The sequence below is a fragment of the Rhipicephalus sanguineus genome, chromosome 4 (assembly GCF_013339695.2).
Source record: "Rhipicephalus sanguineus isolate Rsan-2018 chromosome 4, BIME_Rsan_1.4, whole genome shotgun sequence".
Taxonomy (NCBI): Eukaryota; Metazoa; Arthropoda; class Arachnida; order Ixodida; family Ixodidae; genus Rhipicephalus; species Rhipicephalus sanguineus.
The window spans coordinates 184,218,479-184,240,616 of NC_051179.1; the positions used below are offsets into that span (position 1 = coordinate 184,218,479).

Below are 22,138 nucleotides of genomic sequence, written 5' to 3' on the forward strand. Positions count from 1 at the left end.
TGCTCATTGAATGTTCGGGTTTTACAAGGCTGGTACGGAGCAATAATTAAATGTATGATGCCGGTTAACCCGCTGCGAACTGAAGGATTTCTCGTCCGTGTTAGTACCGGTATACATCAACTGCAGCGATCACTGTGTTGAGCCGAGCTACGAAGCTAATTGTTAGATCAAACACATCATATTAAAATGTAATAATAAAACGAAGCGAAAACAACTCAGGTGGCTACTCGAGTGCTATTTAGATGTCTTGCCCTTAACCGGACAGGGCCGTACTTGACCGCTTATGTTTGTTCGCAAATCTGGCCATATCCGATTGACATTTGACTGCGTGGAACACTAGGAATTCCGGATATACTGCAGCACTTGCCGATTTAGAACCTGTAACGTAACACAAACGATGTACCTTGAAGAGTGCGCACAACCGCAAACACTCCGCGTTTGGTGATGCACGAGTCGCATACTTATTCTGACAGCAGTTTCCTTTTTATAGTTGTTAGAACAACCAAAAACTGCACAGTGGTTTCCCGTTGACCTTTCGCTGGCTGACATCGCAATAAAAGATAACAAAATCCGCAGGTCGACTTAAAACACGCAAAAATTGTTCGAAAACGCCACTCATCCAAGCACCAGCCCGCACACTCCGCGCCGTCGCGCACGAGCCAGAAAGGAGGAAAGCGCTGGTTGCCAGTCCGGTCCTCCTCGCCCGATGCAACGGTCTATACAGCGGCACGGTATGACCAGCGCGGAAGGCCGCATGGCGTAGCGCATGAGTTGAAGCAGACGAAATCGAAGGCGGCGCTGCAAGCAGCGCCACCGGGCGCCTTTTTAGACGCGTGAGGGAAAAAAGGCAAAAAATTACTCTCTGACGCAACCGAAAGCTGCCTCAAGTGCGTAAAATACAATTTTAAGTTATACATGTTTGTTTTTAAGCAAAATGATTCTACCTGCGAAGATTTCTTGTCCTACAAGTAGATTAAACCACATCGCCGTTGGGTGACGCTAGCGGTCATTCTTTGACGATTTTAACATCAGATTAAAAATATAATTCCTTTTTTTGTGGGACAAAAGCATGCTCGTTGCCGCCGATGTGACGAACGATCTTCTCATTTTCACTACAATCAGAAAAATTTTTCCGAGCGGTAGACAGCCCCTTTAAGTTGCGGCAGGATGGCCGCTCTCACGCGGGAGAAATTAGTGTGGGCATTTATCAGGCACTTCCTCATCATCTGTATATGATAATCACATGGGGCTCTTCGTCTCCATCGTTTGTGGCGACACATCTTGAGATTGTTCTGTGCCTCCGATGGGATCGGTTCGCCACGTCTTCAAGGTTTATTAAAGGCGCGCCAACTGCTACATCACAATACTTCATGATTAACCATGTAAATTTAAAGTTGTGCTTTCTCATGCTGCATGGCGACGTTAGTTTCTGATCGTAGGTAGACTCTATTTCCAGCTATGTCATTCGGGTTAAACCATGAAATAAAAATGGTAGCACTTTTTTCTGATAACAGCTCTATTTAACTTTAGCTCCATTCCCCATCGCGCATACAATTTGTCGAAAATAGCCTCCCACGATTTACTTTTGCAAAATTTCTTGTGAATCTTTTTTATGTTCACCGCTTATTTTTTAAGTGACAGATTGATAGTCGAGCAATCACACTTGTACTTGGTAGTGAATGGTCGACATAAATAACGGATGATGATCGGGTATTATCTATTTACTTTGCTTTGCAAACCCCAGCATAAAAATTGGCCGCGTATCTGCGTGCTTCGCTGCAAATGTCGTCTAAAGATGATAGAAGAGGCGCTGATTGAGATATGGACGCCATCTGGCAATACGTCGGGAAACATGAGTGCTGTGTTGCGGGCTGGTAGTCCCGGCGCAGCAGCAGGCGAAGAACGACTGTGACCAACGCGACCGGCGGGGACGCCAGTCAGCACGAACACGCGGTTTGGCGCGAAGCGCTGAAGCAGAAGAAACGTCCGCACTCAATGAGTACTCTCCCCACACTCTTTTCTTTACACGTCGCCTGGGTAAAACAGGAATGCCAGAGCGGCGCCCCATGGCATTCGTACAGTGCAATACAGAACCGAAACCGAAACACAACAATGAGCTCGTGCAGAGGGCACGGAGGAAGGCAAGTTTCAGCGCAGTCGCAGTTTCAGCGCAGCTTAAGAAACTAGGGTCTTTAGAATTACGTATGTATGCATTTCATATTAAAGGAACACACCACCTAGTGATGTTGCTCCTCAGATATGCGTGATATTTACTTTTTGATCGACAAGGTTCACAAGTATGAACAGCCATACCAGTTCAAGATGGCTGGCCCTTGGGGAAGTGGTTCAACTTTGGCCGAGTGGCTGAATCGAGTGACGTGCCGACAAACAGAAAGACAGACCAAAATTTCTCCGTTTAAAGGGGTACTGACACAAAAATTTTGGCCTCGCGTTTTTTTGATGCAATGTGTTGCTGGGGGCCTGTTAGTCATAACACGGCACATCGTTTGCTGCAGCGCGCGACAGATAATTAATTACAGGCTCCTCATTACCGACCAGTGTCAGTTTCGGTTTCAAAAACGACAAGCCTCCGGGTGCAACTATCACCACCTAGCGGCTGCAGCGCTCGATCACGTCAGCACACAGAAGTGTGACGCACTTCCGCGCTGTTCGCGTCGTCTCCTTGCATTCGCACGCTTGCCGCACGTGCTGCGCGATGTCGTCGCCATCATCGTCCTCGTTGTCGTCGTCCTCCTCATCGTCGTCTGTTGGCGACGATTTCCTTGAGACACCAACAGCGCAGCGGCGAGCGCGTCAAAACAAAAATGGCGGCTACGACGTCATCACAACTTGTTGTACCGGCTACAACGGTTACGTAGGGGAAGTAGGGGGGTCACCTCGGGTCACCTCCGAGGGTGTCAATGCAATAGGTGCGCCCTGTAATGCTGGATCGCGCACGCGAACTTCAATATTCATATAAAATACCTTTCAAGCTTTATTCGCTGTCGATATTTCGCAGATGGTACACGCACGTACACGGAAATCGATCCAGCAGGCTATCTCGGCCGCGAAATTTTGTGTCAGTACCCCTTTAAGTATCCCAAGAAAGACTATCGTTTTTAATAAACATTTGCGGCATTCAGAAGTAACCGGCAGCATTTCAGAAAGCTCGTGCTCTACAGTGCTATTTGAAACTAAAAGCAGCTTCCACTTTTACACTTGGTTTCTGCTCAGTGGAAGGGCTTTAGATTTCAGAGTTTTACCGAGGGTGCGCAATCATTAACTGTTGCGAAATTCGAGTATGACGTTGGAAAGGTAAATATCAAGAGGGGACACTTGCAAGGGGTGTCCCCCCTCTCCAGCCTGGACACAAGGGGGGGGGGGGGGGGGGCGTCAGGCTCCCCCTACCCCCCCCCCTCCCATGATGTACGCCACTGCTTATTCTGAGGTTTCTGTATTGGGATCGCACTATTTCCCTTGTTGTTGAAGTAGGCTCTGAGCATTCTGATGCTGCCTACGTCCTGAACGTAGTGGCTTCTACCTTGATTTTGAGAGGTGTAGTTCTCGAGTATCTGCGCCGGAAAACTAGCTGTTCGGACTTCGAGGGTAAGACTTCTAAGCCCGGTAAGATGCAGCTGTTATATACCTTCCTCTTGAGGGATAGTGGTAGACTACCATTCATGATTTGATAATGCTTGCCGAATGAGCCCCATCGCATCCTTATTCTTCTAGTTATTTCACTTAAAATAGAGGGTTCAACTTAAATTGAGGACGACGCAGAGAGCGATGGAAAGGAAAATGATAGGTGTAACCTTAAGAGACAGGAAGAGAGCAGAGTGGGTCAGGGAGCAAACAGGGGTTAAGGATATCATAGTTGAAATCAAGAAGAAATGGATATGGGCCGGGCAAGTAGCACGTCGGCAGGATAACCGGTGGTCATTAAGGGTAACTAACTGGATCCCAAGAGATGGCAAACGCGTGAAGGGGAGACAGAAAATTAGGTGGGTAGATGAGATTAACAAGTTTGTATAACGTGGCAGCAGAAAGCACGGGACCGGGCTGATTGGCGGGACATGGGAGAGGCCTTTGCGCTGCAGTGGGCGTAGACAGGCTGATGATGATGATTATTATAAGCCCGCTTCGTTACCGATTCACTGGACTGTCGAGGCTGCTTTTAAGTGCGAAGCATTTCTTAGCGAACCTCAGGCACTTTGGCCGTTTCTATCTATCTATCTATCTAGGCGCCTACGTCTGGGCGCTCTCCTGGTCGTCTCCATAACTTCTAATGTACCAAAATTCGCGTAGCAGAGGATCAGTGTATGGTGAACGCGATTCACTGGTAATGACATGAATAACGCATAATACCTGTCGCGTACGTCATGAAACCCTTTCTCTCAGTCACGTGTGGCACACACCGGCATACCAGAGTTTGTTATGCGGATATGTGCCACAGGTGACACAAAGTCTCAACCAACACAGTAAATGCGGACACACACATTGACACGCAAGGAAAGTGATAATAATAATAATTGTAGGGGCTTTAATTTTGACCATCTGGTATTCTTTAATTTTGACCATCTGGTATTCTTTAACATGCACCGAGATCACACAGTACACGGGCATCTAGCATTTTGCATCCATCGAAATACGAGCGCCGCGGCCGGGATCGAACCCGCGACCTTCGGGTCAGCAGCCGAGGACCGTAACCACTACACCACCGTGGCGGACACAAGGAAAGTGAGGAAGCTGAAGACAGAACACCCCTGAAAGACGCTAAACTACCATGCACTCGTTCACGTGGTCCGCAACGTGGACCACGTCGATTGCTCAAAAACCGGGGTCAATGCTTCCTACAATAAATCTGCCGAGAGAACCAGGCCGCTCATCATTATCGGTGACTTCAACATTGATTTATCAAGACCCAACAACGACTGGTCTTTATACTGCGTGAAAGACGGCTTGAATGTGGACAGGTCATCAAAAGACCTCGCTGCTACGTGCAGGACAGGAGACGTCATAGATAATTTAATCGTAAGAGGCATCCAGGATTTCCACCAGCTGTGCTATACCTCGCCCTTCACTACACTTAGACCTTAGCCGCGATCACGAACGGATCCGATGAACAAGTCCGGTCGAGCTGCTGGTGCTCACTGATCACGCTGATGATGACCTTGTTCAAGAACTGTCAAGAACCCCTTCTACACATACACACGGGTTCGTGAAACGCGCGTGCGTTCCCGCCATAACAGATAAGTATAAGAATAACAACTGTAATCCAACTGGAACTGTGACTGTAACGTACGTGCAGTGCGCCTGCGTGTGCCACTTGACTGTGTGTATATCTAGGGGAACTTTTCTGAATGAAGCTTAGTTGCGAGTAACGCCTGTCCTGTGCATTGGTGTTTCGTCTTTGTGCTGTTCGAATTCGCGCTATCCAGTATTGAAGAATATAAGCACTACATATCAGCTTACCGCGTCTGGTGATGGTAACACCCATGTTGCTGTTGGCATCGCTACGCAACTGTAAACAACTGGTTATATAATGCATATGCGACTCATTAGCATATGAGTGTGCGTTACTACTTCCACATTTCTCTAGCGTCATTCCTTAACGTTTCGCTCAATGTGAAAAATTACGCCACAGTCACCATCCCGCGCATGCTTCGCATAACATCGACTCCCACGGTACGTGGGATCTGCCGAATTTTTTTTAAAGGTTGGTCTCTGTTAGTTGTAGTGATCCCTTGGTGGACCATATGGTGACATCGTCCGCGTATAGGGTATGGTGAAATTCCGGGATTTGTTGTACGGCATGCGGTAGTTTAAGGAGGGCAATGTTAAATAGGAGTGAGATAGAACTGTGCTTTGGGGGCTACCATGGCTTCCCATGGTGATAGGTTGGGAGGTTGGGAAGATATACCTCCAATATATATTGTGGTCTTGCGTCTTTGTAAGAAAGCTTTCATATATGCGTATATTTGTGGTCCACAGCATAGTTCTATCAGGTTAGCCATGATGGTGTAGTGTCTTACGTTGTCGAAGGCCTTCTTAAAAATCTATGGCTAGGATCGCTCTTTCTTGTCAGGCCCTTGGGGTATGTAGGCCGATTCTCTCGTGCTTGAGCTGCAAAGGAACGTCCTCAGCTAACAGATTCGGGCGAAATACAAACGCGGTGCCGGCAAGGAGGTGATGTTCCTGTAGGCATTCGATTAAGTGAAGCTGTATGGCTTTCTCCACGACTTTCTCTGCCCATGATGTACGGGATGTTAACCATTTTGCCTGGCTTAAATGGGCAGGAAAATCAGGTCTGCTGTTTTCCGTTCGCCGGTGGTGTGCCTGTTTTTCAGTGCCTATTGATTTGACCTGTGAGGAGTTGGATCAGAGATTGGTTAGCAGATTTGTTGACACTTGTTAAGCGCGTAGTGGACGCTGTGTTGCGCCTTGATTAAGAGCGAAAGAATGGCGCTGATAGCATGCGGGCGCCACCTGGCATCAGGCATGTAGTTGAGTGGTAGATGCTAATAGAGCATTTTATGCGGTTGCTACGAGCCGTAGCTCGCATCTTTATTCGACATCTCTGAACAGAGCCGTATATCAGGGTGTCGCGAGTACGTTCCAGCTTCGCGGAATGCGACGCTCGCGAACTCGAAGTCCATGCGAAGCTGCGCTACAAGGGGATATACGGCTCTGGATATTACTATTTTCCTAGAAAAGTCATCAGTTACCCCTTGATACCACAACGGCCACTGGCATGGGTCAAGATACATAGGCACGTGAAGGGAAGGCGTGGTGGCACCTGCTTTTGCTCGACGGCATTTATTTAAACAACACGCGGTCAATAACCGCTCTCGGCTGCCCCTGACTGCCGAAGGGTGTGCTTGAGTGTCGGAGTATGCCGGCGCAAAGCCGGGCATATATTCAAGCGATTCTTCAGAAAAAGAAGCGCTTTCATTCGTGCGTAGCTGGTGCCTGTTGCAAAAAGGAGGTTCCCGCCTTCTTTTACGTGAAAATTTGTTTTCGTTGAAAAATCATTTAAAGCGATACACTCGTGCTATATGTGTGTACATTTATGGTGTGTTGCACCAAGGGTGGCTTTAGATCCAAATAATCAGTCTCAGTGTTATGGTTGATCCCAGAATCCAGCATCGCTTCTTTCACCTCTGCACTCCAGTTAGCCACACTCGGGGCAACGAAGGTGCCGCCGTTATGGTCTGTCGCCTTGCCACTCGTGATGGAAAAGTCATCAACGCCGTCGCACTGTCAACGGACCACCCGGTCCTACACTCCCTTTGGTTGGAAAAGGCGACGGAGGCAAGCGGTGAATGGCACTCGCACAAACGCTCCTAATGGTTTAGGCGCATTTGCTTCGTTTGTTGTTGAAAAGAGGCTGACATCATCTTGCGCTGCATGTTTGTTACCAAGTGAATTGTTGCAAAAGCTACTATTTGCACGTTGTGGTTTACACGGTAATGGCAAATACATCGTTCCTGGCTATGTCTGTTTGAATCTGTTGTTTTGTTGTGAGCCTTCATCGTGTCTATGTAGATCCGTTATTGTGGAGCATTTTGCAAACTCTTAATATCACGCGCTGTTTTCAGATACTATTTTTCATGGCTGCTCACTCTGAACAGAAACGGCATTAAAGCAATTCAGTCACCAGTATAATGCCTCCAGTCTAACGCCTCACAAGTCTAATGCCTACTTTTTGATTTATTCATAAACACGAGGAATAAATATGGAATGCTGCCATTGTCTGCAGTGTCCTTTGCAGCATACGGCAGTATGCACATCCCAGTCTCACATTTTAGTTGCCTATACTCGTACAAGTGTCTAAACGAGGTCCTCCTCAACGGCATAATTGGAAATCACAGACGATCTTTTCGCGCTTCCTATTTTACTATGCTGGAAAGTCTGTGCGAGTTATCTTGATTTTTTTAAATTAAAATTATGTTAAAATTAAGCTCATCATTGTTTTGCAGTCACTGGGCACAAGGGCAAGTATTATTAGACTTGCTTAAAATGAATACTTCACTATTTCCAGCAGTATAGAGCATGAGTCAATTGACTAACTTAATATAGTTATCGAGTCGCTTCATACTGGATCCAGTGTGCGTCATTCGACGCACTTTGGAGAGTTACCGGCAAGAGCCTTCTGATTCCCTCAGCATTGGTAATGTGATGCTTCAGAGAAGAGTCTTTTCACTGTTCCTGAGAGTCAAGGCACACTCCTAGAGTACACCGACTCTCAGCCTCCGCGAGAGTTGACGTAACCCTTCAAAGAGAGTCGTATACGTGGCAAGTCATGAGACACCGGGAAGAGTCGCACGTACTCTTTTTTTTAGAGTAGGACAATTATGTTTGAGTGAATGCAGCAGTTTTCTACGCCTTTCCGGAACATTTGTGGGTGATTACTGGGAATATTTTCAGTCATTAGATGCCGTAGAATTAGTAACCCTCTACTTCCCCATTACCGCTTTTATTGAAAGAACGATGGGAATAAGGTAGGCGAGTCAGAGCCTGGAAAAACGCTCCTCGCGAACCACCAGGTCTGGAGTGAGGTCGCTGATGGTGCGGCAACCTGCGAGTGGCAAAAAAAGGACACTTCTTTATGTCTCGGAGCGTGTAATTGCAACTAAAAGACATTACAAAACGAATAAAAAACAGATAATGTACTACGTCAAAATACACATATACGCGGATCATTTATTACTAATATTCAGATATTGTACGAGGAAGCATCCCACAAAGTATTTCGCGCTCGTTTCTCCGCTTCCAACCATACGCACACGAGAGAATTTAAAGGAGCCCGACTAGAAAAAGAAATATTGTCGAGTAAGCCATATAGTTGCGGCTACAAATGAACTTAAATATAATAAGTATTCCAAGTTTAGCAAGAGTAGCATATGAAATATATTGTGTCATTCAAGAAGAGTTAATTTTGAGGCTTGTCGTACATTACGAGTGCTTGCAGTTCACTACTTACGCAAGGACGAAGAAAGGACAAGCTTCCCCCCAGTGTCGCGTTTCAGCGCCACTGCGCAATTGAAAGGAAGGTTTTTCGAGTGCAGGGTGTAGATGTTTCAGCATGTATGTGACACGATCAGGCCCTCGGGTAGATTTGTTGCAACAGTTTAGTGTGGCCTAAAGCTATGCTAATCAAAATGATTGTTTGTAATGCCTCATTTCGCGCACATTTTTCATTCTAATTTCTGTCGTTTTACTCGTGTTTTGCAATTTTTTTGAAGTTTCGGAGCAGTGTGACGAGCTATACACGTGTTCGAAATGTGTGCCCAGGAAGCTGTGTGCCTGTGTGCTTACCAAAAGGAGGGGATACCTTTTCCGGCATCTTACCCAGGCCTTATCTGCGTAAGAAGTGATGCTTTCTACACAAACTTCTACTAGCTCTCTCTCCTAGCTTGTTCTTCTGCCTTGGGGCATTACCTTGGGACATTACCATTAATAAAATTCTCCGCAGCAGGAGCACGACGCAGCAACTTCCACGCTTTGTTCTGCTTTTCTTTTGAGCATTTCGACACTCTTCGTACCACCACGGGGCACGGCGTTTGCAAGCCACACCACTTGATTAAGAAGTTCATTTCGAGACAGCATCAATCGAGGATGTAGTAAAACACTCAACAGGAGCATCTGTGCTTAATGAAGACATGTCAGCCCAAGACATACCATCTAGGCGTTCGGAACATTTCTCAATTTTCTGTATGAACCTTGCACCGAGGGACTTAGGGGTGCAAATACATTCGCTCTTGATGATCTCAGCACTATCGGAAAGTCTTCGCTAGCGTAAAGATCTTTATTTACTTCCCATTTAATTTCAAAAAAAAAAGAGTGGGAGAAACTATGCTAAGATCAATAGAAGAATATGTTTTGTCTGCGAGACTACAGGTTTCTTTTTATTCAGAAAAGTGACTGTTGAATGAGACGACCTCGCGCATCGCCGCGAGTTACTCCCTAGGCTGCTGTGCGCATTGATATCTCCATGAACAGAGTGAAATTTAGGTAACTCATCCATAAAAGACTGAAATTCCCTTTTGCGCAGCTGATAGTGAAAGGGTATGTTAAGCAAATTTTATTCAGTTTATGAAGAAGCCCAGCTCGAATAGCCACTGCTTCAAGTGTATTTTGGAGTTGAATATTCTGAGAGGCAGCACTGAGTTAAGCCATCGTGGGGCCCTGGGCTAAGGACACTTCAGAGGCCCTTATGATCATGATGATGGCGAAGAAGATGATGATGATAATTATTTATGGTTAAGACAATGACACTGCGAAATACTGGTATCCTTTTTCTTTTTAGAAATTATACACTCTATACTTTTCACTTTCATTTACAGATTCATTCCAGCTGGCACTTGATCATCGTCTAATTAAAGGGGCCCTGCAACACTTTTCCAAATAACCATCGAATGGCTTCATCAAAGGATCTTCTTGCCTCACGAATCGACCGCCGCAAAAATGTTTAGAATCCGTTAAGTACGAGCGGAGTTACAGAAATTTGTTGCACGCTGTAATTGCTTTCTCTCTTCTCGCGTCCCGACGAGCGCGCTTGAAGCTAAGCAGGGAGGGAGGGATGGCACGGGGGGAAAAAGTTCCGTCACGCGCGCGTCATCACCTTCAACACTTTTTCTGTTCTTTTTTCTTTGAACGCGTGACTTACTTTCAGTGTGATCGCGCGCGCGCGCGGGCATGTGGCGGCCTCTTGCGGCGGTCGCGGTAACTTTGCAGCTCACGATCCTCAAATCAGCCAATAGCCGTGAATTTAGGTATCTGACATTGTCATTTGGGTATGGCATCATTTGTAGAAAGAAGACGGAGCGATTTCTAGCTGACTTTGAGAATTGTAAATTCCAGGCCGCGTACTGTGCTGTGATGTTTGGTTCGCGTGTTCCACTCCGCAGCATTTGCTGACCATGCTGAAAAAGTGTTGCAGCTGGCCCTCTAAGGGATAACTTAGTGTGTTTTGATCGTCAAAAATGGTCGCTCTCCTACGTTGGCGTAGACCAGCGTCAAGAGCAAAAGCTTTTCTATGAGAAACATGTTTTATTCAAGCAATCACGCTCGAAATTCAATGTAAGTGCAAACATGTACCGCAAGTATACGAGTGTTAACAATATTTGCTATGTCAATTTTAGCTTTACAAACGTACATATCGGTATCAGTTGTACAATGACACTATCTGTACTTCGTGAGTTTCTGTACATTTGCAAGGGAAATATGGCCATCATGTTGAAACGTCTTGTGTATCTCGAGAAATGCGATGAAAGAGTGTATAAACAGCAGTGTTTGTGATGGGAGTCTTGAATACAAGAAATATTAACGCAAGGAGCACTGATTTTTGGGCTAGCTGGTTTTCCACCACCGGACGCTTAAGAGCGCGCAAACAAGGACACCTCCCTCTGTTCTTCGTTGCGCGCGCTTGGAAATATTAAGACAAAAAAATTCCGCAGATCCCATGTACCGTGGGAATCGATGTTATGCGAAGCACATGGCGGGAAGGTGACTGGCATGATTTTTTATATTGAGCGAAACGTTACGAAATGACGCTAAAGATGTGTACAAATGGTATACGCACACACAAAGGATGAAGAGTCGCATATGCGTTATATAACCAGTTGTTTACAGTTGCTTAACGATGCCAACAGAAACATGGGTCTTACCAACGCCAGAAGCGGTAAGCGGATGTGTGCCGATTATATTTTTCCGTTATGACGGAGAACACGCGCAACTTTCACGAATCCTTGTGCATGTGTGGAAGACGTCCTTGACAGTTCTTGAACAAGGCCATCATCAGCATGATCAGTGAGCATTAGCAGTTGGACAGGACTTGTAATCGAATCCGTTCAAAATTGCGGCGACGAGGGGTCTATGTGTAGTGAAGTATGAAGTATAGTACAACTATAGGAAGTCGTGGATGCCTCTTACGAAGAAATGATCGTGCCTCCTTTCCTGGGAGACATCGAAAAACGTGTTTCATGTACTGTAAGAACCAGGCGTTCTTGGGTTTTGATAAATCAATGTCGAAGTCACCGGAAATGATGAGGGGCATGGCCCTGTCAGCAGAGTTATTGTGGCAAGCTATGACCCCGGTTTTTGCGGGAGCAGACAATGGGACTGCATCAGTTTATTGTTACATTACCTCCCTGTCTTTCCTTTCTCCCTCTTCTCTCTTCTCTTATTGTTACATTACTTTTCTATTTCGTCTTCTTCTCTTCCCTCCTCTTGCTGGCGCTAGCAATGGGGATCGCTACACTCCCCGGGTCGGCTGTCATTCCCCTCACGCTGATAACATGGTACCACACTTCCGACATATGCCTCTTCTGTTCTTTCACTTGGTCCAGTATAGTACAAAGTCTTCAGAAGTCCTTGCTACTTAGTCGTTTTAACAATGATGTGTGGACCAGTGAATGGAGCTTTTGAGTCCAGCCCTTTCCTCACGACTATCATAGATCCGGGGTCGATCTTAGGCACCTCTGCGTTGTGGCGACGGTCCAAATTCTTCTTCATTGTACTTCAGTATTTCTGTTGTTGGAGTTGGGTCTTGGGGTGTTCCTTTAGAGCAATCCTGTCGGCTGCGCCAATGTAAAGCTTTTATGCAGACAATGCGACTGCATCGGTTTATTGTTACATTCCGTTTCTATCGAGTCTTCTTTTCTTTCCTTCTCTTTGCTGGTGCTAGCGATGTGGATCGCTACATCGATGAGGTACGTTCATAATTACCACTGGACAGACTGCTTTTGTGCACCGGGGCTCAAGTAGATGGCGGTGAACGCTATCAATGTCTTTGTTGTTGTGATTGACGTGCGCAACGCAGACGTCGCCGATTCCGCTGTTTTTCTGCGTGTGTTCGGTGTCCGGCGGCCGGCGAAGTGTGATGCGGCCAACGTTTGCGCATCGCCGTGTTCTTTTATTGGCCACGCCGCCGCACCAGCACTGAAGCCGCTTGCTGCGGGCGTCACATTGGAATCCCGTGATTGCAGTGGGCTCATTGCTCCAGGTTTCAGAAAGTGCTAACACGCCAGTTTCTGTGAGCAGCACTGTCGAAATTTGGGCTTGTTGGTGCATTGTGACGACTGGAAATAGCGCTAAGAAACGGGGACACAAGAAGAGGACACACGACACAGGCGCTAACTTCCAACATAATGTTGATAAGGAAGGAGGCTTCGCCATCCTGACTCTGGGACTGTTTGGTTCTAAGGCTCACACTGCCGTAAGCTCTGTTTTCTCCTCTCGCGGGGACGTCCGCATTGATAAAGTTAAATCGGAAGCAAAAAAGCTATGCAAAGACCTTAACCTCTCACGTGTTGTCGGTGGCATCACAAATAGTAAGCATGACTTTCTAAAAGTGTTTTAACACGGAAGTGTTTTATGCCGGGGTCCACCAAGACTTCAGTGACGTATTTCCGTCACGGAAATGACGTAGAAAAATATACACGATCAGATGGCAAAAAGAAGCTACCGTCAACGGGCATCGAACCCACGACCGCTCGGTCCGCAACAACAGATTCCGGGCACGCTATCCACTGCGCCACGGTCACAGACTCTGGAGGCTTTACGAACGCGCCTTTTATATCTACCACTCTCCCGGTCGGCGGGGTGGTGTTGACCTCTGGGAGTGGTAAGGTAAAGTAATTCGTCATTGTTGTGGCCTCCGCGACTAGCACCTGCAACGCGTTTACGCGTCCGTCTCATTCGGCGCGTTTTCAATAGAAGTTGAATTTTGTCAATGCCTTAACACACCGCGAGGTGGCGACCTTTGCCCAAGCGTCGTCAAAGCGGGCCTCGCTGAGCATCACGCTAATACAAACCAAAAATAGCTCTGCGACGCGCGCCTGCCTCACATGGCTGTAACACCGCGTTCCATGCTCACGCGCTCGCCCCGAGAAAAATCGCGGCCGGGCTACCGGGGCGGCACAACGCGCTTTGCGTTTCCCTCTAGTCCGGCCGTGGTGTTCAATCACATTTTAACATGCCGCGGGATGGCGACCAAGTTCTGCGTCTATTATGCGACGCTCTTCTGGCTATCACACCTCGTTCTCTGATTACGCTTTCACCGTTAACTACTACAGCTACCACAAGGGTTTCTTTAATAATTTAACATGGACTTTAGTCGTCGGGATGGAGATGTACCACCCATCATCAAAGTGAGTGCATACACGTTAAACGGCGCCATTAGCTGCCAGACATCAATATACATTGTGCAAACTCTCTCATATCAATGTACAGTAAACATTCATTTACTTCTGTAAGGGCACGCTTTACTTTTGTGTTATTCCGATTCCTATGACGGAGGGTTCAACCGTGTTTTTTTTTACGCAAAGACTCACAAGAGCAATATGCCTTTTAGGGTAATTGTTGCAGAATGTGATAGATGGCAAAAATTGATTGCTACATTTTTGCAAGAACAGTTGAACCGGCTTGACGTTGATGATCCTTTCATAGTAAAAAGTTCTGATCAAGTCATAGATTTTGTGAAAACTTGTGTCGATGAGCATGTTTATGGTTTTTCAGTCGACATGACTGATTTGTATTATTCTATCCCCCTTAATCAGTTGCTTCCTGCGGTTGAAGAGTGCATAGATTTGTTTGGCTCTGTTAGATTTCAAACCGAGTGTGGTATTCCTGTCAGTCGGTTTTTAGAACTTTTATCATTTTACCTCAAGTCGACCTACATTTCATGGGATGACAAGCCTTTTATTCAAAAGGACGGGATCTGTATCGGGTCTTGCATAGCGCCCATTTTAAGCGACATATTTTTAAGTAGAATTGACAGATCGATTAACCTACATCTTGATATTTTGAACATAAAAAAAGTGTTCCAGTATGTCGATGACTATCTTGTTTTGTTAACTAACGACACGGTAGCGGACGAGGCAGGTTTGGCAAAAATAATTTCACAATTTTCTGAGTGTTTTAAACCCTTGACTCTCACACACGAACTGCCTGAGAGCAATGCCATAAAATTCCTCGATGTCCTCTTCACCTTTCATCCTAACCGCATATGTTGGGCATACCAACCACGTATGAATAAACCGGTCCTTCCTTACCAATCAGCTCACTCCAAACTAGTGAAAAGAGGCATCATCAGTCATTGTTTTCGTCATGCTTTAAGCAAATCTTGTGAGCACGAAATCGCCAATAGTTTTCATAATCAGTCAGACCGATTGTTGAAAGCAGGTTATCCTCTGCACGTTCAAACTTCAGTTGCAGAAGGCTTGCTTCGTAATCGTACGCTTCGCAACCCAGGATGTACAGCGAGTCATGATGCCGAGAAACCGAAGCACCTAGTCGTCATACCATACTATCACAAGATATCGCACAACCTAAAGAAATTAGCTAAGCGCTCTGAAGTTAGGGTTGTCTTTTCGGCTCCCAAGAAGTTGGTCAGCCTTTGTGGCCTTCATGACCATGACGGAAAACCCAAAGGTTGCAATAAGAAGCATCGAACTGTTCTTGTTCCCTGCATCACTTGCGTTGTTTATCGTATCCCGCTTTCTTGTGGTAAAGAGTATACAGACGGGCCGTTGCCTTAATGATCGTTTAAGAGAACATTGTAATAATGTGAAAAATGACCTGGGGAGTTGGCTGGCCATTCATTGTAAATCCTGCGGCTGCGCACCGATATTCAATGCATGCACAGTTATCAAGAGAATGTTTGACAAGCTTACTAGAGGGATTATTGAGGCTGAGGCTATCGCTTCACTGGGGTCTAAGTGTGTCAGCACTCCCTCGCTTACGCTCAGTGACAAAGAATTGTATTTTCTAAGAAATTAATTTTTGCGCGCATCATTTATGTCATGTGATGTTATTCTTTTGGAGATATAGGCGAGCGTGCGGTGGTAATAAACATTATGTTGGAAGTTAGCGCCTGTGTCGTGTGTCCTCTTCTTGTGTCCCCGTTTCTTAGCGCTATTTTCAGTCGTTCTGTGAGCACAGTGCATTTTTCGAGGTCGTGTACGTGCGCGTGAACTGATTGTACGCTGAGAACGGCGAGCGTGAGGTGATTGTTGTGGTTGTGACACCTCCTGAAAGTGGTGGCCCCGTCCAAGACAGTGTCTAGAGGCCTGTTTGCTAGCAGGGTCATTTTGTCGATAAATTGTCTGTCGATAGAGCCGGCGACATGACTGAACCTCAAGTCACCCTCTGCGTTGGTGAGGTATAGGCCATCGAGGCTGGTAGCCCTGGAAAGTGCTATGTAGACCAACTTCAGGGGATGGCGCTTATCGTAGTGGTAGACTACCTGGGCGTATGTGGCCCCTCGTGACTTGTGTATACTTATGGCGCTTGCTTGCGCGATGGGAAACAGTGTCCTAGTGCACGAGATATCTTCTCTGGCGTATATCGTGGTTGTGGGGGTTCGCAGTTCCATGGGCACCCATTTCAATTGTATGGAGGTGTGCGCGGTAGTGATGTGTTTCGTTTTCGCTGGGAGGAGAATGCCTACCGTGGACGTCGGAAATTCAAGCCTCAGTCGCACGAGATTGCCGTGTTCGTCACGCTGAATGTACCGCAAGCTGCCAGTGTTCCCATTATCGAAACCGTCGCTTACGTGGATGTTGGCCATGGTCATGCCGACGCTCAGGCAAATTGAGGCCGCCAAGCCACACATATCGCTTGCGTTCATCTTGGCCACCTTGGCCAGGGCATCCCTTGTGTACCTGCTCGTTCTTCTAGCCTGTTATAAAACGTCGTCCACAGCGTCGAGGCAATGTGCGTCATAGCGGTCGATGTCCGCATTGCCGCAGTATCGCTGCATGCCGTCAGGGCACTTAGTGGCGGCTTCTTCGCGTGTCACAATGCGGCTCTAAATCAATCTGACGTCACTCTAGGTAAGCATGAGGCCATTGGCCAGCCTCGTAAGAAATGAAAAGAACATCGCGTCATTCAGGCGTACCACGTGGACGATATTGCCACGCCCACTTCTTGTCTTGCTTTGATGTATTCGGGTTTGACCGACAGGGACGGTTATCAACGCTCGACGCTGTCCGCGAAGTAGTGTTCTAGAAGCGTCGCGATTGTAGTAGATCGGTTTGTTAAGATTGCGCCCCGCACGCGAATGTTCCAGTTTTGTCTAGAGATAACGCCGCCACCAGCGATATTGCTGGAAAGTTCGATAGCGCCTGTATAAAAGCCGACGCGCTTGATCGCTTGTCAGTTGATCGACGGACGACGCCCTGTTCGCCGCTATCATTGTACAGCGTGCATTGCTGTAGTTCTAGTTCTCATTTTCCGGCCACAAGTTCGGCCAAATAAACAGTTTCATCCTACAAACGCCGACTGCTGTGTTCGTCGACGTCACGACCACGTGACATCTGGTGGAGGTGCTGCTTCTTCCATGATCCGGACGCCCCCGCGAAGCGCTGACCCAAGCCCAAGCCGCGAGGAGGACGACGGCAAAGAAAACCCGGATCGTCGAACAAGCCGCAGGCAGAAGGGACTGCCGCCAGAGTACGGGCTCCTTCCCGAAAACACCAGGCAGCCCCAGGTCCCAACACCGACCGCAGCGACGATGACCAACCCCGTGCAGCCTGCGCCGATACTTCTCCGGCAGCCCAAGGAGCCGCCAACTTTCCGCGGGTCGTCATTCGAAGACCCGGAAACCTGGCTCGAGACCTTCGAAAGGGTCTCAGCGTTCAACAACTGGGACTCCGAGGACAAGCTGCGCCACGTCTACTTTTACCTGGAAGATGCAGCAAGGACCTGGTTCGAGAATCGGGAGTCCACTCTTCGAACCTGGGACGCCTTTCGCAGCGCTTTCCTGGAGACGTTCACAAGCGTCGTCCGAAAGGAAAAGGCCGCAGCCTTGCTGGAGACACGGGTCCAACTTCCAAATGAAAGCGTGGCCATCTTTGCAGAGGAAATGACCCGGTTATTTCGCCACGCTGACCCTGCCATGCCCGAGGACAAGAAAGTCCGCTTCCTCATGCGAGGAGTAAAGGAACAGCTCTTCGCTGGACTTATGAGGAATCCGCCGAATACCGTCGAAGAATTTGTCTCCGAAGCAACAACAATCGAGAAAACGCTTGAGATGCGAACACAGCAATACAACCGCAGCTTCTCGACCACAAGCTACGTCGACGTTCAAGCACTAGGATCCGCCGACCTGCTTGAGACGATTCGAGCAATCGTGCAAGAGGAGCTGCGAAAAATTCTACCTTCGTCGCAACCTCAAGTGGATTCCATCGCCGACGTCGTGCGCCAGGAGATCCAGCATTTACTCGGTGCGCCTCAGCTAGCAGAGCCGCAGCCGCAAGCTATGAGCTATGCTGCTGCAGCCCGCCGTCATGCTCCTCCTCCACGCCCACGCCAAGACGACACACCACCGCAGTACCGTCGCCAGACGCCGCCAGCGACGCCCTACCGTCCACCTGTCGGCCAGACGCCGCCGCCGCCACCGACGCCCTACCGCCCACCTGTCGGCCAGCGCTACACCCCGAGGAAGACCGATGTCTGGCGTGCCCCTGACAATCGCCCGCTCTGCTACCACTGCGGGGAGGCCGGCCACACGTACCGCCGCTGCCAGTACCGTCAGATGGGGCTACGCGGATTCCCCGTCAACGCGCCGCGCCCGCAGCCAGGCGAACGGCCTCGCGACATCGACGACTACCTCACAGGCACACAGTGGCAAGAACGACGACCTTCCCGCTCACCGTCGCCCGGCCGCTACATGTCACCGCACCGCCGGCAGTACACTGGCCCAAACCGGGGCCGGTCGCCTAGCCCGTATCCGGAAAACTAAGGGCAGCAACCGATGGAGGTGCGGTTGCTGAACGACGAAATGCTGAAGATCCTCCGCCGTCGACGACGACACCGCGACGAAGTTCCGAGCCCCCGCCCCACGCCGAACGACGTCGACGTCCCGAAGACGAAACTTTGCGACCGGAAGCAGACCTGACGAGGCAACGCGGAAGCAGCGGTGCAAACCGACGTAGCCGTGACCCGAATCCGCGACGTAACCGCAACGCAAGACGGCGGACTAGCGACCTCGACGTTCTGATCGACGGCCACAACGTCACCGCTCTCGTCGATACTGGAGCCGACTATTCCGTCATCAGTGGGCCGTTCGCAGCAAAGTTGAAGAAAGTTAGGACTGCTTGGGAAGGCCCCGAGATCCGTACCGCTGGAGGCCATCTAATAACGCCGATTGGTGTCTGCACGGCGAGAGTCACTATCAACAACCGGACTTATCCTGCGAGCTTTGTAATCCTACAAAACTGCTCCAGGGATGTGATACTTGGAATGGACTTCCTAAGTGACCACGGCGCCGTCATCGACTTAAGAACCAAGTCGATAACCCTATCGTCGGAGAAAGCGACACCACCGGATACGAACCCATGTCAACATGCCCTGAACGTGCTCGATGATCAAGTCACCCATTCCTCCTAGATCCAGCATCATAATTCCCGTCGGCACCGAAACGGCTGAATGCATCGAAGGTGTCATCGAGAGCGATCAGGGTTTGCTGCTAGACCGTGACATTTGCGTCGCAAGAGGCATTGCTCGGCTGTATGAAGGGAAAGGAAGCGTGATGCTAACGAATTTCAGCCAGGAATACAGACATCTGAGCAGGGGCACGACGATTGCATACATCGAAGAAATCTTGGCCGTCAGCGATGCGTTTGCCTTTTCAGATTCTGACGAAGCTACGACGACGATCCCTGAGCCACCCTTCGACGTAAACCCAAGTCTTCCCGCTCGCCAACAGCAACAGCTTCGACGCCTTCTGCAGGAATACAGGGACTGTTTCTCGTCGTCGTCGCGGGTCCGACAAACGCCCCTTGCTAAGCACCGCATCATAACAGAAGAAAATGCTCGACCACTCCGTCAGAGTCCCTACCGGGTTTCGACGCGGGAACGGGAGGCCGTTAAGAAACAAGTCGATGAAATGCTACGCGACGACATCATCCAGCCGTCCAACAGCCCGTGGGCGTCTCCCGTGGTGTTAGTGAAGAAGAAGGATGGGACCCTACGTTTCTGCGTCGATTATCGTCGCCTGAACAAAATCACAAAGAAGGACGTATACCCTCTCCCACGGATAGATGACACCCTGGATCGACTCCACAACGCGAATTACTTTTCGTCGATGGACCTCAAGACCGGCTACTGGCAAATTGAAGTCGACGAAAGAGACCGAGAAAAGACCGCCTTTATAACGCCGGACGGCCTGTTCGAGTTCAAGGTCATGCCCTTCGGTCTTTGCTCGGCACCTGCGACTTTCCAACGAGTCATGGATACTGTATTAGCTGGCTTGAAGTGGCAGACTTGCCTTGTTTACTTGGACGACGTCGTTGTGTATTCCTCGAACTTCGACGAACACCTCCAGCGACTTCAATCCGTACTTCAAGCAATCAAGAACTCCGGGCTCACCCTGAAGCCAGAAAAGTGCCGCTTCGCGTACGAGGAACTCTTGTTTCTGGGTCACGTGATCAGCAAGACTGGAGTGCTCCCAGACCCGCAGAAAACAGCTGCTATCGCCGCTTTCCCGCCACCCACCGACAAGAAAGCCGTGCGCCGATTTCTCTGCTTGTGCGCCTATTACAGACGCTTTGTCAAGGACTTTTCACGGATCGCCGAGCCACTAACGCAGCTCACGAAGACCGACGTCGAATTCAGGTGGCAAACAGCGCAAGTCGAAGCATTTCATGAACTGAAACGACGCCTGCAGACACCTCCGATACTTGCGCATTTCGACGAATACGCCGATACGGAGATTCACACCGATGCAAGCAGCATAGGACTCGGCGCCGTCCTTGTGCAGCGGGCGGGCGGACTGGAAAGGGTTATCAGTTATGCTAGCCGGTCGCTGTCTAAAGCAGAGGTCAACTATTCAACGACAGAAAAGGAGTGCCTCGCCATCATCTGGGCTACGTCAAAGTTTCGCCCCTATCTCTACGGCAGGCCCTTCAAAGTTGTGAGCGACCATCACGCCTTGTGTTGGCTAGCTAACTTGAAGGACCCTTCAGGTCGCCTCGCACGGTGGAGCCTGAGACTTCAAGAATTTGACATTACTGTCGTGTACAAGTCCGGAAGGAAACACTCCGACGCCGACTGCTTGTCTCGTGCCCCCGTCGACCCACCAACGCCCGACGACCAGGATGATGACAGCTTCTTGGGAGCCATAAGTACCGAAGACTTCGCCGAACGACAGCGAGCCGACCCTGAACTGAAGGGTCTAGTGGAATACCTAGAGGGCAGGACCATCGTTGTCCCAAAAGTATTCAGGCGAGGATTGGCATCATTTTCTTTGAAAAACAACGTCCTCGTAAAGAAGAACTTCTCTCCGGCCCGAGCCAGCTACCTTATCGTTGTACCTTCGAGACTGCGACCAGAAATTTTGCATGCCCTGCACGACGACCCGACGGCTGGACACCTCGGACTTTCCCGAACGCTCGCACGAGTACACGAAAAGTACTACTGGCCGCGCCTTGCCGCCGACGTCACTCGCTACGTAAGGACGTGCCGAGACTGTCAGCGACGGAAGACACCGCCCACAAGACCAGCAGGCTTCCTTCAGCCGATCGAGCCTCCTCGGCGACCATTCCAGCAGATCGGGATGGACCTCCTGGGGCCGTTTTCAACGTCGACTTGCGGAAATAAATGGATCGTCGTGGCTACCGACTACCTCACCCGCTACGCCGAAACAAAAGCCCTGCCCAAAGGCAGTGCCGCTGAGGTAGCCAAGTTCTTCGTTGAGAGCATCGTCCTTCGACACGGCGCCCCAGAGGTTCTCATCACCGACAGAGGTACGGCGTTCACGGCTGACCTAACTCAGGCGATCTTGGAATACAGCCACACAAGCCATCGCCGCACCACCGCGTACCACCCACAGACCAACGGCCTCACCGAGCGTCTAAATAAGACCATCGCCGACATGCTGGCCATGTACGTCGACGTCGAACACAAGACGTGGGACGCCATCCTTCCGTACGTGACCTTCGCGTACAACACGGCCGTACAGGAAACGACGCAGATGACGCCATACAAGTTGGTCTACGGACGGAGCCCGGCAACGACGCTCGACGCCATGCTACCAAACGTGACCGACGAGGAAAACATCGACGTGACCACCTACCTACAGCGGGCCGAAGAAGCACGACAGCTCGCCCGCCTACGGATAAAGAACCAGCAG

The 22,138-nt window shown here is 49.1% G+C and overlaps 2 protein-coding genes across 2 annotated transcripts in view; one reads left to right on the forward strand and one right to left on the reverse strand.

Moving 5' to 3' along the window:
* Positions 1–8,461: 8,461 nt before the first annotated feature.
* The window catches only part of LOC119390958 (2-Hydroxyacid oxidase 1), a 92,417-nt gene continuing 78,740 nt past the window's right edge, over positions 8,462–22,138 (reverse strand). The window contains exon 8 of the mRNA XM_037658669.2: positions 8,462–8,578. Within this exon, the coding sequence (XP_037514597.1) occupies positions 8,511–8,578 (68 nt within the window). The 3' untranslated portion in view covers positions 8,462–8,510. The remainder of the gene's footprint in view (positions 8,579–22,138) is intronic.
* Positions 13,162–15,874, forward strand: LOC125758156 (uncharacterized). Its single transcript, XM_049414989.1, has 2 exons — positions 13,162–13,372; positions 14,331–15,874. Exon 2 carries the CDS (start codon positions 14,346–14,348, stop codon positions 15,540–15,542), a length of 1,197 nt encoding a protein of 398 aa, XP_049270946.1. The 5' UTR covers positions 13,162–13,372; positions 14,331–14,345; the 3' UTR covers positions 15,543–15,874.